Here is a 2,412-nt window from a genome sequence, read left to right on the forward strand (position 1 = left end):
CCCCCTTCCTGAGCATCTCACACATAATAATATTTTAATGTCTGTGAGCATTGTCCTAGATGTAGCATTATCCATTGGGAGAACTGAATACATCCCTGGCAGTTTCAAACATGACTGAAGGCTCACCTATCCCATAGTCCATTAAAAATTTACAAAGTCACAGAATCTGTTGAACTTCTTACTAGCTTAAAGCTGTCAAATTTGAACACTCCGAGGTTTTTTTCTGAAGGGTTAGGGGTGCAAGGGTCTTGTAACTCGACAGCTTTAAGACTTGCGTGCTTCAAATGCCAGAGTTTATTGAAACTAAAAACAGTGTACCATCCTATGTATTTTCGGTTTTAAAAATGTGGCTCTCAAAATAAATTTCAATCGTGGTTTTGGCGAGATTTGGCTCAGTTTTAAGACTTGCACATTTCAATGCCAGAGTTCTTGAGCCAACAATGCTTTTTGAAATAAGAGACTGGATTCACACAACACCCAGATAAACAATATTACAGATTAATGGTGGTTTATGAATCCAGCAAGTGTTTGTTTTTTAATGTCTTATATCAATTAAGTATTGTGTTGGTCTTTGAGACTTTTTTCTTTACCTTTTCAGAAACAATCCTATTGACATGGAAAACCAAACTTTTATAAAGGAATTTATTTTCCTGGGTTTTTCAAACCATCCTGATCTCTATATTTTATTCTTCTTTATGTTCTTTTCAATCTACACAATAACTTTAGTGGGGAATGCTCTGATCATTACTTTGATCAAGACTGATGTTGCTCTGCATGCACCTATGTACTATTTCTTGACAAACTTGTCCTTTCTAGACATTTGTTATATCTCTGCCACAATCCCCATTATGCTCATTAATTTTTTTCGACTCAGGAAAACTATCTCGTATATAGGATGTGTTGCCCAATTGTTTTTCCTCATTACTTGTGCAGGAACAGAATGTGTACTGTTGGCTGTCATGGCATATGATCGCTATGTGGCTATTTGTAGTCCTTTGCATTATTCCAGCATCATGAACCAAAGTGCTTGCAGGAAGATGACAGGGTTCTCCTGGTTGTGTGGTTTAGCAAACTCATTGGTGCACACCCTTCTTGCATCATCCTTAATCATCTGCAAATCCAATCAGCTCAGCCACTTCTTCTGTGATGTCCCCTTGCTTTTGAAGCTCTCTTGCTCAGACACATCAGTGAATGAAGCTGTACTCCATCTAGCCAGTGCTTTGATAGGACTCACCCCCTGTCTCTTTACACTTATTTCCTACATCCGCATCATTGGCACCATTCTGAAGATCAAGACCTCCAAAGGCAGAGCTAAGGCTTTCTCTACCTGTGCTTCACATCTGATTGTGGTCGTAGTATTTTATGGTACTGCTAACTTTAATTATAACAGGCCTAGTTCAGGATACTCTCTGGATATTGATACTTTGATTTCCTCTCTATATTGTATTGTGACTCCCATGTTAAATCCAATTATTTATAGTCTTAGGAATAAAGAGGTAAAGGCCAGCCTAATGAAAATGAAAAAAAAAATATTTTTCTTTGGTAGTTAGAACCTGAGCAGAGAAAAAAAAGGTCTACAAGATTACCAATATTTAGGACCCAGGTACGTAAAATGTTGCTTCTGCAGATACCATCCAAACTAGACATTAATACCAACCTGAAGGCTCTGTTTATTATTTCATTTAATGGTTCACCCACCTAAAGCTCTAGCACCCCAGTTATGGAACACTTCCCAAGATAAATTAACTGCCCTCTCCTTGTTTGTCTTCTATACTGAAAATAAAACTTTGTTACTCATCCATTTTGAAAACACTTACAGACCCAAGATTAGGCTACAGTTTACACTATTATATTGTGGTTTTTTATAATGATTGTTAACAATTATTGTATTATTATTAATAAGACAATTTTATTGTTGATTCATTAATATTTGCTTAAAATAGTTTTATATTATTAGTTTTCCTATGGTTTCTAATTAAAGAAGCTGTAACTTACAGTACAATGAAACGGTTAATAAAAACATTCCTATGGTCACCTAAAGGAAATTAATTTGCGAAGAAATTATCAACATTTCTATTATCTCATTTCTAAAGGAATTATCCTCAGAGCAATAAATGGTTCAAGTATTGTCTGACAGATGTCTGTTTGTTTTATGGCCTTGTTTACCTTTGGAGGTAAAAGGGCCACTTTTGTATATCAAACATTTTTTGTATTCTGAAAGGATCCTAGAAGGTAGTTATGAAAGAACCTTCAAAATGATCTTGGAACTGTGAAATGGTAGAGTATATGCAGATTATAACTTAGATATTCAAAGAAAGGAATCGAGGCAATGAATGTTGCTGCTATTGTCAAAGACGTCTATGAAACTTTTCAGAAGTAGAGTATTGCAAATACGCACTTGTATGATAATTT

At 35.4% G+C, this 2,412-nt stretch overlaps 1 protein-coding gene across 1 annotated transcript; it reads left to right on the forward strand.

The window, feature by feature from the left end:
- Positions 1–614: 614 nt before the first annotated feature.
- On the forward strand, positions 615–1,550 carry LOC309392143 (olfactory receptor 5V1-like; the record flags this gene model as incomplete). The annotated part of the gene is made up of 1 exon (XM_081953142.1): positions 615–1,550. One exon carries the CDS (start codon positions 615–617, stop codon positions 1,548–1,550), a length of 936 nt encoding a protein of 311 aa, XP_081809268.1.
- Positions 1,551–2,412: the final 862 nt, after the last annotated feature.

The sequence above is a fragment of the Natrix helvetica genome, assembly GCF_964273705.1.
Source record: "Natrix helvetica genome assembly, chromosome: 4".
Lineage (NCBI taxonomy): Eukaryota > Metazoa > Chordata > Lepidosauria > Squamata > Natricidae > Natrix > Natrix helvetica.